The sequence below is a fragment of the Ursus americanus genome, chromosome 5 (assembly GCF_024610735.1).
Source record: "Ursus americanus isolate L20-20 chromosome 5, mUrsAme1.1.p, whole genome shotgun sequence".
NCBI classification, from domain to species: Eukaryota; Metazoa; Chordata; class Mammalia; order Carnivora; family Ursidae; genus Ursus; species Ursus americanus.
This window is the reverse complement of record NC_142131.1, coordinates 4384795-4400336: the sequence shown is the minus strand read 5'-3', so window position 1 is coordinate 4400336 and position 15542 is coordinate 4384795. Positions and strand designations below refer to the sequence as shown.

The window sequence follows — 15542 nt, the reverse complement described above, 5'->3', positions numbered from 1 at the left end:
TTCCTAAGCTTGCCATTTTTTTTTCAGCGAGAATCTGTTATAACATTGCTTCATAGAGAAACAGTTGGAAACTCAAGGAGTTTTCAATTTTAGACAAACTGATGCTGCCAAAATCACAATACTCAATAACAGAAAACTTCAATAACATGAAGGGTGCCTAATCTGTTTTTTAAGACATTTGAAAGTCCTGATTATTTTATGAGAAGCCACATAAGAAGCCAAATACACATTCAGCTAGAGAAAATATCGCTAGCCAGTGCCATCTTTGGTGGCGAGGTTATTTCTCCTCCTGCATGAACAAGGCAATTTAGCATGCATATTGAAATTAGATAATTCAAATTGACAATTACAGATTAAAGATAATCCCAAGCTACAGCTCCTATACAGGTAATCTACTTCTCAATTTATCTTTACAGGAAATCCTGTAAATATCTAAAACACTCTTATTTCCCTTTAATTATTTCAAAGCCCTACACGAGTGATAGATATACTATACAGGTTCGTATGGAATAGTTTCATCACTTTTGAAAAATAGTGACTATTCTAACATTCTTTAATTATACTGCTTACTAATCTTAATTGCCACGATTTCAAAAGACAGTTCCAAAGTGCATCTTGAACAAACAGAAAAGCAATTAGCCTAAATTAATTGCTTTGCTGATGTGATTTGCAGTAGGTATGCTTGGTGGTTTTGAAACTCCTGCCAGTGCTTTCACAACTTGATGTTCTGATGATTTTTTAGCCTATTTTTGCACCAGAGCAATTAACCAGATAATTGTTCTAATGTGAACCTGGCCTTAATCAGTATGTTTAGGTTCATAGTAGCAATTAACCAAATATTAAACATACTTTAAAGAGCAGCACTTAAAATTGCTACAAGAGGAGTTAAGGAAAAACTAGCTATTTTTTTTCTCAGACAGCCATACCTTTCTCACTAAGAAGCAGAAAAAAGCTGTAACTGTCTCCTCTGCCTCTTTTCAATTAAAACAAGGTATCATTACTTATGAAAGGCAAGCGAAGTTGCTGTTCTTCATTTAGAAGTATTCCAAAGACCCTATTAAAAGGGCAAACCCAATGATTCAACATTAAAATCCTATTTATTGTTCAAAAAAGGAGGCAATGGCTTTCAGATGAATAGCATGCAATACATAAAGCAAGCCCTATCTGAAGCCAGACAATGACATTAAATCCTCACCTTATTACGTATCAACTTTATTCAGAAATAAATAAATCTGGAAGAAAGAGGGCATTTGAGCCAATTGCTTGGATTTCGGCCAGAGTTCAAGCCAAATTTAAAAGCAGATTTATACGTCCTACAAAAGCAGCATTTATAATGCTCTCACTCACAGGTATTAAATTACTTCTCTGAGTTAGGCTCTATGCGAGGTGCCAGGGGCTGAGATGGGGGAAGGGGGCCCAAGAAGAAGACACAGGTCCTCCTTACCGTGAGAGAGACTCATACACAAAGCATAACGCAGCCACAAAATGATATATGCCACCAGCAGAGTGACTGCTGTGGATTCAGCCAGACAGTAACATGATGCCGCCCTTCATTACAACCACCACTATTATTTCATCTTTTCTCTACAGAAATTCACGCTCATTTTAAGGGAAATTATCAGTAGTGCAACTATAACTGTTAATGAAACAAGTCTGCTCTTCTGACTTCAGTAAGTGAGGAGTTATTTTATACTTGCTTAAATTAAATGTTTTATCAGTTGGTGAATAATAGACGTGAAACCCTTCCGTTTTCATGAGGCAAAGGGCTGATGCAGAAAGTACTCTGTCATTCTTCTTGTCTTCACATCTTCATGTCTTCTTTCTTAAGCTCTGAAAGGACTGTCACACAGAAAATAGCCCAGGCACATATGTGTCAGGTCTGCCATTTTTAATTATTACCAATCAAATTCTAGCAATTTCTCCTCTGGTTAAACTTGTGTGTACCTATCTTCTAAAATATTTCTTTATGCCACAGTTCATAAAATATTTTAGGCTGAAGCAAATCCCTTGCACTAAATTAATAACTAATCACAGGAGATATTTATCATCTCAAGCCTTTTACAGGAAAATTGTCAGATTTAATCACCTTTCTCATATTTTCACTATTTACTGGACTTCATTTATCATACATTCAAAAATTTTGACAACAGCAAGTTATTTTAATTACCATTTCTGGTTGTGGATTAAGAATAAGACAACTCCTGGGACGCCTGGGTGGCACAGCGGTTAAGCGTCTGCCTTCGGCTCAGGGCGTGATCCCGGCGTTATGGGATCGAGCCCCACATCAGGCTCCTCCGCTGGAGGCCTGCTTCTTCCTCTCCCACTCCCCCTGCTTGTGTTCCCTCTCTCGCTGGCTGTCTCTATCTCTGTCAAATAAATAAATAAAATCTTAAAAAAAAAAAAAAAAAAGAATAAGACAACTCCTGGGGGAACTTGAGAAGGAAGGGATGGTCCTAAGTTTGTCCAAGCAATCAATAAGCTATAATCATTTTCATCAATAAACGAAGACTTTTCTTCATTGTTGGCAATTTTAAAACAGGTTTGAGGTTAGGAAGCCTCCAAATCCATGAATATACAGCAATGCACTCATCATAACATAAAACATGTCCCATTCTTCCCATAATTTGATCATGAATTCTGATTTCATACAATGTAAGACATATTTTTTAATCTCCCTAACAAAATGATTAATAGATGTTTATTCACATTTCTATTGCCTGAAAAACACACAAGCAGTAGCAGCATTTCGAGTAGCAACATAATTCTATAGAAGTTCTGTTAACAATATAATTCTATAGAAGCTCTGTTAATTATTATTTGTAGAAATGTTTACTTATGTATTACTGCTCAATAGGAGCCAAAGACAAAGCAGAAATTTAAAATTAACACTGTATGTCAGAACTACCATAAAAATTCACATTATTCTTTAAGACAAAATAATGTGAACATGGAAAACCAATAAGACAAATTCATTCACATCAAATCCAGCTTCCAACCCTTCTCCAGAACTGGAGTTAAAAATCAAAGCAAGCTGAGACATACAGATCTCGTACAGATTTTCCTTTCAAGGAATTTTATGAAATACTCTAGAATATATATCAATTAATATTTCCTTAAAAATGACACTTAGTTACTAGAAGTACTAAAAGAACCAATATCCAATATTACTGTGTACCAAATAATGAAAAAGTTCCTTGAATTTGAACACACCAAAAATTTCATCTGAGGATAGATGCACAAATCATTTTATCAGAGAAACATTACATTTTGTACAAAAATATCATCAGCTATTTGAAAAATCACATATACTAGAGGAAACTGTATAGATTAGTTCTAGCAATTATATCTTACCAAAGGTACTGAAACCATCAGTAAAGTTAACTTCCTTCTTTTTAACTCAGTGACAACTTACTCAAAGTATAAACCCAGTATTCTCCTTTACTCTGCAATGGTTAAGTATTTGCTACAACTGACAGGGAGCATTTATAGATAATAAAATATTTGCAAAAATAAATCTGTGTCAGAAAGACAAATATATAATTTCACTCATGTGGAATTTAAGAATCAAAAATGATGACTATAGGGGAAGGGAAGGAAAAATAAAATAAGATAAAAACAGAAAGAGAGGCAAACCATAAGAGAGTCTTAACTATAGGCAACAAACTGGGGGTTGCTGGAGGGCAGGAGAGTGGGAGGTTGGGGTAACTGGGTGTAGGTATTAAGGAGGACAACTTTAATGAGCACTGGGTGTTATATAAAACTGATGAATCACTAAATTCTACCCCTGAAACTAAGAATACACTATATATTAACTAACTTGAATTTAAATTTAAATAATAATTTAAAAAATGAATGTGTGTCATCATACGCTTAAAAAAATACCTATTCAAAATTCATTTGTGAAATTCTTTTCAATACCAACTATGAACCAGGAGTGGTACAAGACACAAAAATGGGCAAGACTTTCTACTTTTCCTCAAGGAACTTAGTAAGAAATGAAGAGTATTTACAAATGGGGTTTTTGGGGGAAATTGCTTTTCTTTCTTTTTTTTTTTTTTTAAAGATTTTATTTATTTATTTGACAGAGAGAGAGACAGCCAGCGAGAGAGGGAGCACAAGTAGGGGGAGTGGGAGAGGAAGAAGCAGGCTCTCAGCAGAGGAGCCTGATGTGGGGCTTGACCCCAGGATGCTGGGATCACGCCCTGAGCCGAAGGCAAATGCTTAACGACTGAGCCACCCAGGTGCCCCGAAAAATTGCTTTTCATTACAAAATTAGCTATTTTGAAAATGTACAACTCTATGTAAGATATCCAAAACTTGTCACCTATCAGATATCCCATAGGGAAAAAAAAGAAGGTAACATTCTAATGATGTTTAGAATGGTCAAGCATAGTCTGATGCCTGAGGTAGGATGACCACGCAATTTATCACCCAAACCAGGACACTTTGGAGCACAGAAGAGAACAGCACAGCACAAACACTAAACCCAAGAGAATTTCAAAATAACAAGAATAGACCGGAAATGAGATGAGCAAAACGAGACATTAGGTTATTTGAGGTCCGAGGCAGAATAAGGTACTGAGAGAACATGAGCCCTTCGTGGTTAGAGCTCAGACTTTGAAGACATATTAAAATGGGTTCCAGTCTTGATTCCACCAGTAACTACTTGTGAGCTATCTAACCTCTCTGGACCTTAATTCTTTCCTTTGACAATGGGGTTAATTTCTTCCTCAGGGTTGTTGTAAAGACTAAATGAACAATGTGTAAACACTTAGCACAATGTATGGCACAGATTACAATAAATGATATAGCTATTATTAGATATTGTTATTATTGTCGGTCCAAAAAACAAAAAAAGAGAAAATATTATACTCTCTGACCTCTCCAGCATTACAAGAACCAATTAGGGGTTTGTTTGTTTGTTTGTCTGTTTAGTAGGCTCTATGCCCAACAGGGTGCTTGAACTCATGACCTCAAGATTGAGGGTCGCATGCTCTAAGTTTTAAAGAGAGGATCCTTTGTAGAAAGATACAGAAGACGTATTTTTACAGATGGTTTGAGAACCTGAATAATAGTTACTCTAATACCATACTATTCTTCCAGGGACAGTCTTACAAATAATTACAAATATAAAAGAGAGTGTCAAAAAATATGCCAAGTTTAAACAAGTGTCACTAGCATAGAAAAACTCCATTCTGTGTCTATAACTCCCCCAGAACTCAACAAAATATTTTTATTCTTTTTGCAAAGACATGAATAAATATCACAAAAAGTATAAAATTATGTGGTAGATTACAAAAATAAACTGAAATTCAGTTTTACGAAAGCTCCAGCTGACCAGCCCAGCCACATTATTAGGTAGCAAAAGTGTCTAGACAGACCGCCCCACACTCTACACGGGCAGGACAGTGCTGCTACAAACACCACCACGGAGCTGCTTCCAAAGTCAGTGGTATTGTTGCCGCCTCTTGATTTCCAAGTTCTCAGACTTTTTCATAAGAGAAAATTGTTCAAACTCCGCAGTCAATACTCCAAGGTGAAAAGTATTCCTCTCCTCCAGACCACTTAACTTTAATAGAAAACAAAATATTCTCAAACTCAAATTCAACTATGCCTGCTGGATTTAATGGATAGGTCTGTCCCCCTCGGGCAATCTTTAAACCTCAGTCTCTAGGAGAATTAAGTAATATTAGGGGATTGAAATGAAATAAAATTCTAAGTCCACTGTGACATGACATTCACAGGAAGATGGTAGATTATCCGCCCAGTCCTCGAACACTTATAAATACAATATATAGCATATGTTCACAAAACAATTCTTGGAAATAAAACACAATGGGCACTCAGCAAATAGTTTATATCACCAACACCTGCTCAAATCCTCTCTGAACTTTATTTCTAAATGTCACCGTTTTTTATTGAATCAACGGAAATTTGAAAGAAGAAACAGAATAAACATCCAGAGAAGATCAAGGGAGTTGAAAAAATCTTTATAGAAAGCCTCATTGAGTTTTCCATGAGCCAGGGCACTGTCAGTCTCCCTGAAAGGGGCGGTGGAGTAATCTCTCATTCTACCACTTCAACCCAAGTACACCTAAAAGACTAGAAAGGGCTATACACAGAAGAATAAAAGAGAAAGAATAGTGTTAAGATTTTTCTTAATGCTATCAACAAAGAAATCATGAGTCAAATACTGCGCACTGGAAATAAATTCATTTTAAAATAAATAATTTTACATCACAGCCTTGAAGTTGGAGGGAATTTTATAAACCAGCTCAGCTCTTTTTATAATTCAGGAGACTCTTTGATAACACTCTTGTTTGAACACTACGCGGAGGTGGCCACTTTGGATGGCAATGGATGAAAATAAAGTTTTTAACTTATTTTAAGCTGAATTCTGTTTCTCGTTGTAACTTCCATCCATTGGCCAAAGTTCTGATGTCTAAAATAATGAAGAACTAATGTAGGTAGGTCAATTAACTATTATCTGTTAATATATTTTATCAGACTCAATTTAAAGAGAACTATTTGGTTTGAAATAAGAAATATCTAAAAAAAAAATACCTCTACATTCTTGATTTTGATAAAGGAGAATTCAGACTGTAGACTGGGGAATAGACAGATAATACAAAAGAATGCATCATGCCTGGTAGGAATGGTGGAGGACTGGAGAATGGCCAGAAAGAAGAGCCTATTCCTTATCCTGGAAAGAATGTGAGTCCAGTGTTGCTAGATCTGCAACTTCCCCATGAGGGAGCCCAACTTCAGAATTTTATGCAAACTATTCCAATTTTTAAAGTGTTGGCAGCTAGTTCAACTTTGTAAATATTCTATAGGCCTCGCAAAACCGCTTCATTGACAGGACTCAGCTGTAGCCCACCAGTGTGCAACTTCAATTGGTCTTATCAAAAAGCTTTTGTTTAAGAGAAAATATCCATAGTTATTATTCTAAACACCAGTACATAGAAAGTGAAATGCAACATATTATAAATGCTATTTTATATAGAAAGAAACTGGTCACAATAGTCTAAGATTTAAAATTCTCCAAATTTTAGAATGTCCACTGAAGCAACAGCTCCCTTGACATACATACAAGATTCATACAGCAAAATTAACTCCTTAGAGAAAGTGTCCCTAGTTATAGATGTTCAACAAGTTTAATACATTCGATCTTTTTTTTTTTTTTTTACTGCAAATTCAAAGAATAAATCGCTAGCTAGGGAAGTTCGACTGGTTGGCAACATAACCTACTTTAACAACCAGCCTGGTATTTGTTATGCTTTGTAATGTTAGTTGATGGACGCTAAAGAAATTTTTATTTCTCTTATATTGTTATCCTGATTCATTAGCAAGCATGGTCAACAGTTAATGAATGGACCATATATTTGATAAAGGGTATACAGATCATGTGCTTGAACTTTTCTCAGGACTAATCTTAAAAACTGAAAATGGGGAGATTAATTCACTCTTTGATAGCCAATTAAAATTTTTTTAAATAGCTTTTGTAAAGATCTATTAGATTTCATTGAATTCTTCTTGGCAAATAAAGAACAAGAGAGCCATTATACGTCTATCACTAAAGATGCTCAGAGCCATTCAGTTTTTCACGTCATCAGCTTGTTACATACAAAGCAGGCTGCTTTTGGACTCTGCGGCAAACATACAAAACCGATGAAGACAAAACTGAATGTAAAATAACAAGATTTATATCAAATACAAATAAACATTTCAATAAACTTAGAGTCAGAGACAGTAGAGGAGATACAACAACTGGATGTTTAATTTAAGTCACTGATAGAAATAGTCAGTGTCCTCTTTTCATAAACCACTTGGATTTTATTTGTATTCAAAAGCAATGGTAAATGTCAAATGACTACTAGACCATCCTTCTGAATACAAGAAAATATCATGCTGTTTAACTCTCTAAACACAAAAAGTGCTTTTAGAAAAACAAAGATAAAGAATGGCATGTCTTAGTCATACGCATCAGTTTAAGAACCACAAAATGCTAAGAGATACCAAGAGCGGAACACTAAAGACCTTCAATTACTACATATTTTAAAATTTTGAACTTCAAAAGAAAGTTTACAGATAAGAACTTTGAAAGTCCAAGATAAATCTTATATCTAAAGATCCGAATATCAATGTTTATCTTCGTGTAAGGAATCCTTCCTCAAAGCCAGCAGCATTAAACACAGATCCTTTTCATATGCGCAATGTATAAAATAACACCTAAAGTTTCTATTATACTTTTACTAAGAAAGAAAATCATGATATTACTTCTAAAAACTAAGAATTTCACATATAAATATTAGTTACGTGTGAATCCCAACTATGAAACCGAAAACTGACCCATCAACCACCATTTGCTTTTTTCTGTTCCAGTTTTTAATGCAACAATGATGTAAAAATGTCTGTTAGCAAAGCCAAAGAAATGTCATACAAATGCTGTACATTTAATAGGAATAGTATGACCTTCCACTAAACAAAAGATGTTGAAAGGATTAAAAGAGAACACGTGTAAAGTGCCTATCAATTACCTGGGCAATAAAGGTTACTTTCCTCCCCTCTATCCTTACAATGCTCACTATTATTTCATTCATTAAGTCTTATGTCACCTCAAGAGAGCACCTTTGAGAACAGGAGGGACTCAGTGCCCTACAGTCCGAGACACAGTACCATGTATTTAGTAGGGGGGTAATAAATGCTTCCTGATTTACTAGAGGATAATAATAACGAACAAATGTAAAACACGCTAATTGATAGGCTAAATGCATTAGTGCATTCCAGTGCCCTCTATATGAAAGGTGACTAACCCATCTCAGCTAAGTGCTGAAATTATAATTAAGTCTGATGGGAAGTCCTAGATTTATACCAATATAATTACAAATATTACTTAGCTTAGTGATAGAGTATGGCAAGAACAATGAGATGAGTAATTTAGATGATACTGCAAAGTGGGTTTTAATGTTTGAAACTTCTATTACAGTACACAGGATAAGTGCAAGTAGTGTAATTAAAACCTAAAAGAGCCTGATTTTTAAAACTCTACTGCTCAGCCTCATTAAAATGCACGTTTTCTCAATTAATCCAAACTTTTCCATTAAAAACATAAAAATACACTTTCATTCCTCGCAAATAAATCTTTACAGTACATATATTTAGGATCAAATACCAAATAACCATCAGAGCTAAGTAGGAAAAACATTGTTGAAATAGCAAGAGCTTTGAATACACGGAGCCTAACAAAGGGAAGGAAAGGCAAAGTGAGGGCTGCACACTTTCTCACTGGTAAATACTTATGACTAAATAAGCATTTGAAGAGCCAGAAGACTAGAAATCCCTAAATATCTCTATTAAACCTAAGCAAAATGTGTACTTCTTAGAAGATCACCCTTCTAATCATGTAGGGACTGCTTCCTATTACCCCTGTAGTCTTTACGTACTGATTCTTCTACATGTGTCAAGTAACCAGAAAACTGTTGTAGAATAAAAGGCAATCATTTTCATAATCATTTTGTTGGAAAAACAGTTTTTTTCCTTTTAATTCAATACATTACTAATCAGTTTATCTCAATATTAAACTAATGCAAAACACCACAGGACAATGTTTCCTTATGCACTTCATCTTATTAGATGTTATGAAAAACACTTAAAAGATTATTTTAAGTTGTCATATAATCGACTATAGAAGAATGTTGATTATAGAGAATTTTATTTTTTGAATTTTTATCAATTCTCTGTAGATTTCATCGATGTACTTTATATGACTATTACTCAAAACAAATAAACACCTTTTATAAATGATGACCATGTGACTAGATTAGAAAGTTAAAAAAAAATTTTACTAAGGGTCAAGTCAAAGGCTGCAAGTGTCATGTGGGGTTAAGAAAATGTCACTAGAACTTAACCATAATTGGGGAAAATGGAGTCTATGTAACTTTCATTTTAAGTACAAAAGGAAATTAAAAGAGGAGAGAGAAAGTATTTTGAATTTAAAGCATTATCTGACACAAACTTAATAAATCATTGCTCCTATTTATGAAAAAGTCTTTAAATCTGAATAGGTTCTAATTTTAGCTGAAATAGTACTTTCCATTTTGAAGGCAAAATATTTTGGGGGGCTTATCTTCAAAAAGAAAACACTTCTCCCTAAAAGTCACTGGGCAAGCATCTTGTCTCATCCTGTATGTCAGGACCTCAGTACTTAGTCAACAGTAGCGGAAGAGTGCTACTCTGTGCTGGTTTTCATTATAAAGGAGTCTACTCTCGGGGCGCCTGGGTGGCACAGCGGTTAAGCGTCTGCCTTCGGCTCAGGGCGTGATCCCAGCGTTATGGGATCGAGTCCCACATCAGGCTCCTCCGCTAGGAGCCTGCTTCTTCCTCTCCCACTCCCCCTGCTTGTGTTCCCTCTCTCATTGGCTGTCTCTATCTATGTCGAATAAATAAATAAAATCTTTAAAAAATAAATAAATAAAGGAGTCTACTCTCAAGGGTTCTTTCATCTTTTTTTTCTTTCAGGCAATATTTCAAAGAAAAATGGGTTCATCACTGTTTATAAGATGAAAACTACTCATCTTACACATTTTTACACTATATGTTAAACTGCCCATCACGTGACTTCGACTTCCAAAACAAACTACATTGATACAAAGAACAAAATGGCATCCTTTAGAAAGGATCTTAATGCGTCATGTTTGAAATGTTTTCTTAGAATCAATTTCCTTGACAAGTGAACAGCAAATCAACCACAAAGTTGCAAAAATATTAAAATGACAAATAAGCAATATACCTGGATGGGTGACAAAGAAAAATTCAACAGACTGCTGTTGTTATCACTGTTTAGGCAAACATTTGAATCAAAGCACATAAAACCTTGTCACAGATATGAGCAATGGATGGATGAAAAGTATACAGCTAGATGGTTTTCAAATCTTAAACATATCTATCTTAAAAGGCATGGCTACATTAAATTTTCCTTAAAATTGACATGCCTTGTCATAATGATAATTAGTATTTGGTCAATGGAACACACATTTCCCTCTGGAAAAGTGTTTTTAAGATGTTACAATGGTTACCTGTCATTTATGATCCAGTTCAGGCAGAGATTGAGCGAGCTAAGATTTTTGCACCTCTTGACAATTTCCATCACAGTTTCATTATCCAGTTCAGTGATATGACGTAGGTCCAAGCTGGAAAGATTTCGTAGCTAATGAGATAAATAAAATGAAAGATGACAAAGGTAAATATTAAATTCATCCTCAAAAATTATATAGCTTATTATAAAGTAGAGTATCACCATACAATATTCAAAATAAATAATAGTCTAATTAAATTAACCTCATTCATATATTTTACATACTAAATTAGAAATGAATGCAGACATCTATGGTAAATTTACGAATGGCAATAAACATTAAAATCAAACAGATTTTACTGATGTGTCATGCAAATCAAAAGTTAGCTACCTAATAGGTACGGGAGCTGTTAAACATATTACATTAAGTATCTACAGTTTGATAAGATTATTCTAACATTGTTCAATTTCAGATATTTATCTTCATGATTATAATGTCACTTTCATATGGTTTTTCTCACTTTTTTTTTTTTTTAAGATTTTATTTATTTGACAGAGAGAGACAGCCAGCGAGAGAGGGATCACAAGCAGGGGGAGTGGGAGAGGAAGAAGCAGACTCCTAGCGGAGGAGCCCGATGTGGGGCTCGATCCCAGAACACTGGGATCACGCCCTGAGCCGAAGGCAGACGCTTACCGACTGCGCCACCCAGGCGCCCCAAGTTTTTCTCACTTTTTAAAAGATGATGATATGAGTAAGTGGTTAATTCAGAGATACCCTGGTGATATTTTATCAGTGTACTCCGAATTGAACCATTATGGGTGTTGTGTTTCACCATATGGAAAGCAATATAAAATGTTGTTGAAGAAGTAAAGATTTTCACCCACAACTATATGGTCAACTAATCTTTGACAAAGCAGGAATGAATTTCCAATGGAAAAAAAAAATAGTCTCTTCAAAAAATGGTGTTGAGAAAACTGGACAGATACATGCAGAAGAATGGAACCGGACCACTTTTTTACACCATACCCAAAAATAACTTTAAAATGAATGAAAGACCTAAATGTGAGACAGGAAACCATCAATATCCTACAGAAAAACACAGGTAGCAACCTCTTTGACCTCAGCTGTAGCAACTTCTTACTAGATATGTTGCTGGAGTCAAGGGAAACAAAAGCAAAAATAAACTATTGGGATTTCATCAGGATAAAACGTTTCTGCACAGTGAAGGAAACAATCAACAAAACTAAAAGCCCATGTATGGAATTGAGAAGATATTTGCCAAAGACATATCTGATAAAGGGTTAGTATCCAAAATCTACAAAGAACTTATCAAACTCAACACCCAAAAAACAAATAATCCAGTTAAGAAATGGGCAGGAGACATGAATAGACATTTTTCCAAAGAAGACATCCAGATGGCTAACAGACACATGAAAAGATGCTTAACATCACTCATCACCAGAAAAATACAAATCAAAACCATGATGAAACACCACCTCACACCTGTCAGAATGGCTAAAATCAAAAACACAATAAACAACAGGTGTTAGCAAAGATGTGGAGAAAGGAGAACCCTCTTACACTGTTGATAGGAATGCAAATGGGTGCAGCCACTCTGGAAAATAGTATGGAGGTTCCTCAAAAAGTTAAAAATAGAGCTACCCTATGACCCAGCAATTGCACTACTAGGTATTTACCCAAAGGATACAAAAATAATGATGCAAAGGGGTACATGCACCCCGATATTGACAACAGCATTATCAACAATAGCCAAATTATGGAAAGAACCTAAATGTCCAGTAACTGATGAAAGGATAAAAAAGATGTGGCATATATATATATATATATATATATATATATATATATATATACACAATGGAATATTACTCATCCATCAAAAAGAATGCAATCTTGCTATTTGCAATGACATGGATGGAGCTAGAGTGAATTATGCTGAGCGAAATAAGTCAGTCAGAGAGAGACAAATATCATATGACTTCACTCATATGTGGAATTTATGAAACAAAACAGATGAACATAAGGGAAGGGGGAAAAGGAGAGGGAGGCAAACCATTAGAGACTCTTAACTATAGAGAACAAACTGAGGGTTGCTAGAGGGGAGGAGGGTGGGAGACAGGCTAAATGGGTGATGGGGATTCAGGAGGGCACCTGTTATGAGCCCTGGGTAGTATACGTAAGTGATGAATCACTAAATTCTATTCCTGAAACCAATATTACACTATATGTTAACTAACTAAAATTTAAATAAAAATTTGGGGAAAAAATGATTTTCTGCAGGTATCACCTTCCCCATTTCTCTATTTTCTCTCCTTTCCTGAAGCTTCCTGTCTTCCTCTGACATTTAGTCTCCAAAGAAAATTGCTAATACCATTTAGACAAAGATGGAAATTAACCTCTTCAAATAAGCTACAAATCAAATAAGCTATTTTTGCTGAATAACATGCAAAGAATTAATCTGGAGGCAAGTGGTAAACCAGGTAACACCCCTTCCAAATATGTCAGCGCCCTAATATGTTACTTATATGGAAAACCAGACTTTGCAGATGTGATTAAAGTTATGGATTCTTGGGATGCCTGGGTGGCTCAGTTAGTTAAGGACTTGCCTTTGGCTCAGGTCATGATCCCAGGGTCCTAGGACAGAGCCCCGCATGGGGCTCCTTGCTCAGCAGGGAGCCTGCATCTCCCTCTGTCTGCCTCTCTCTCTCACAAATAAATAACTAAAATCTTAGAAAAAAATAAAATAAAGTTATGGATTCTGAAATGGAGAGATTATCCTAGATTAACAAGGTAGTCCCAATCTGATTACTGGGCCTTTATGTGCAGACAACCTTTCCCAGCTAAAGTCACAGAGATGTAATGGAAGAAGATGCAAGAGACATGTGAATTGTGAAAGGGATTTGATCTGCCTTTATTGGCTTTGAGTATGGAGAAAGTGAGGAGCTAAGGAATGTGAGCACCGTCTAGGAACTGTAACAGTCCTGAGCTGAGAGCCAGTAAAAAATAGGAACTTCAGATGTACAATCTTAAAGAACTGAATTCCATCAAAAACCTGAAGAAGCAAGAAAACAGACTGTCCCCTGGAGATTCCAGAAGGGAACACAACCAAAACAACACCTGGATTTTAGCCTGGTGATACCTGTGTTGGACTTCTGACTTATAGAACTATGGGATAATAAATCTGTGCTGTTCTATGACTGGATTAAGAAGATGTGGTCCATATATACAAAGGAATATTACTCAGCCATCAGAAAGAATGATTACCCAACATTTGCAGCAACATGGACGGACTGGAGGAGATAATGCTAAGTGAAATAAGTCAAGCAGAGAAAGACAATTATCATATGGTTTCACTCATTTATGGAACTTAAGAAATAGGAAGATCAGTCGGAGAAGAAAGGGAAGAATCAAGGGGGGGAGGTAAACAGAAGGGGGAATGAACCATGAGAGACTGTGGACTCTGGGAAACAAACTGAGGGCTTCAGAGGGGAGGGGAGTGGGGGACTGGGATAGGCCGGTGATGGGTATTAAGGAGGACACATATTGCATGGTGCATTGGGTGTTATACACAAAATGAATCATGGAACATAGCATCAAAAACTGGGGATGTACTGTATGGTGACTAACATAACAGAATAAAAATTATTTAAAAAATAATAAATAAATAAATAAATAAATAAATAAATAAATAAATAAATAAATTTGTGCTGTTCTAAGCTAGTAATTTGTTATGTCGGTAATAGAAAATGAGTATAGGGCATTTCTGGTACTATGGGGGAGCTTACCCGGGACTGGCCAGTCTTTTCTACACCACCCTCAAATTCTTCTGTAGAGCCAGCAGGTTAGTCCTGCAGGAAGCTGACCTGAAGCTGTAATCCAACTCAAAGGCCTCAGAGAAGTGAGACAGCCAAGTTCCACCTGAGAGTCAGTTGAGCTTCAGCCCCAAGATAAGACAAGACACTGGAATCTCCACTGCTATTGAGCCAGAGGGAAAGAAATGCTCTAAAACAGCACTGTCCCACAGAACTTTCTGATGATGCTAACATTCTATATCTCTGCTGTCCAATATGGTAACCACTAGTCACACACAGCTACTGAGCACTTAAAAGGTGACCAGTGTGAGGGAGGACCTGAATTTTTATCTTATTTCATTTTGTTTAGTTTACATTTACTTTTTCTGTGTGTGGCTAGAGGCTACAGCGCTAGACAGAGCAGCTCTAGAGAATTGAGTCTGCCAGGCAGCACACAAACCCTCTTTTCCACCTCAGCTAACATAGGAAGAAGCAACAAAAAGAGGGTTCATACAGAGTCACTGTTCCCTAATATATGCTGCAGAATTGAGGAGAGAAACAGAAGTGCTAAGAGAGATGAAATATGAAAATGTCCACAATAGTAGGTAAATTCTTTCTAATTGAGACAGCAAGCATCTATACACTAAGGGCTGAA

The 15542-nt window shown here is 35.8% G+C and overlaps 2 protein-coding genes across 3 annotated transcripts in view; one reads left to right on the top strand and one right to left on the bottom strand.

The window, feature by feature from the left end:
• Window positions 1–15542, top strand: part of LOC123799258 (uncharacterized) — a 490917-nt gene that overhangs the window by 85198 nt on the left and 390177 nt on the right. The window lies entirely within an intron of this gene.
• Window positions 1–15542, bottom strand: part of FBXL17 (F-box and leucine rich repeat protein 17) — a 484579-nt gene that overhangs the window by 292729 nt on the left and 176308 nt on the right. For both annotated transcript variants that reach the window (XM_045808274.2, XM_087861936.1), the window contains one exon: window positions 11079–11209. In XM_045808274.2, the coding sequence (XP_045664230.1) occupies window positions 11079–11209 (131 nt within the window). The remainder of the gene's footprint in view (window positions 1–11078; window positions 11210–15542) is intronic.